This window comes from Haliaeetus leucocephalus, unplaced genomic scaffold (genome assembly GCF_000737465.1).
Source record: "Haliaeetus leucocephalus isolate CR32 unplaced genomic scaffold, Haliaeetus_leucocephalus-4.0 Scaffold360, whole genome shotgun sequence".
Taxonomy (NCBI): Eukaryota; Metazoa; Chordata; class Aves; order Accipitriformes; family Accipitridae; genus Haliaeetus; species Haliaeetus leucocephalus.
Window position 1 is genome coordinate 53,485 of NW_010972796.1, and position 265 is coordinate 53,749.

At 61.1% G+C, this 265-nt stretch overlaps 1 protein-coding gene across 1 annotated transcript in view; it reads left to right on the forward strand.

The window, feature by feature from the left end:
- LOC104835063 (E3 ubiquitin-protein ligase BRE1B-like) overlaps window positions 1–27 on the forward strand; it is a 2,729-nt gene extending 2,702 nt beyond the window's left edge. Inside the window, exon 3 of the mRNA XM_010572840.1 lies at window positions 4–27. Within this exon, the coding sequence (XP_010571142.1) occupies window positions 4–27 (24 nt within the window). The remainder of the gene's footprint in view (window positions 1–3) is intronic.
- Window positions 28–265: the final 238 nt, after the last annotated feature.

Genomic DNA, 265 nt, shown 5'->3' on the forward strand with positions numbered 1-265 from the left:
TAGGGGGACCTGGGGGGGGGAGAGTGAGGGGCTTTCAAAGAGGCAAGATGCAAATGAGATGCAAACGGAGTGGGGTGGGGCAGGAAGGCGCAAGAGAGCCAGAAGGAGATGAAGCTGCTGTTGGACATGTACAAGTCGGCGCCGAAGGAGCAGCGGGACAAGGTGCAGCTGATGGCGGCCGAGAGGAAGAGCAAGGCTGAGGTCAGGGCACGCGAACGGCACGCGAACACGCTAACACACGCGAACGGCACGTTAACGCGTGCAG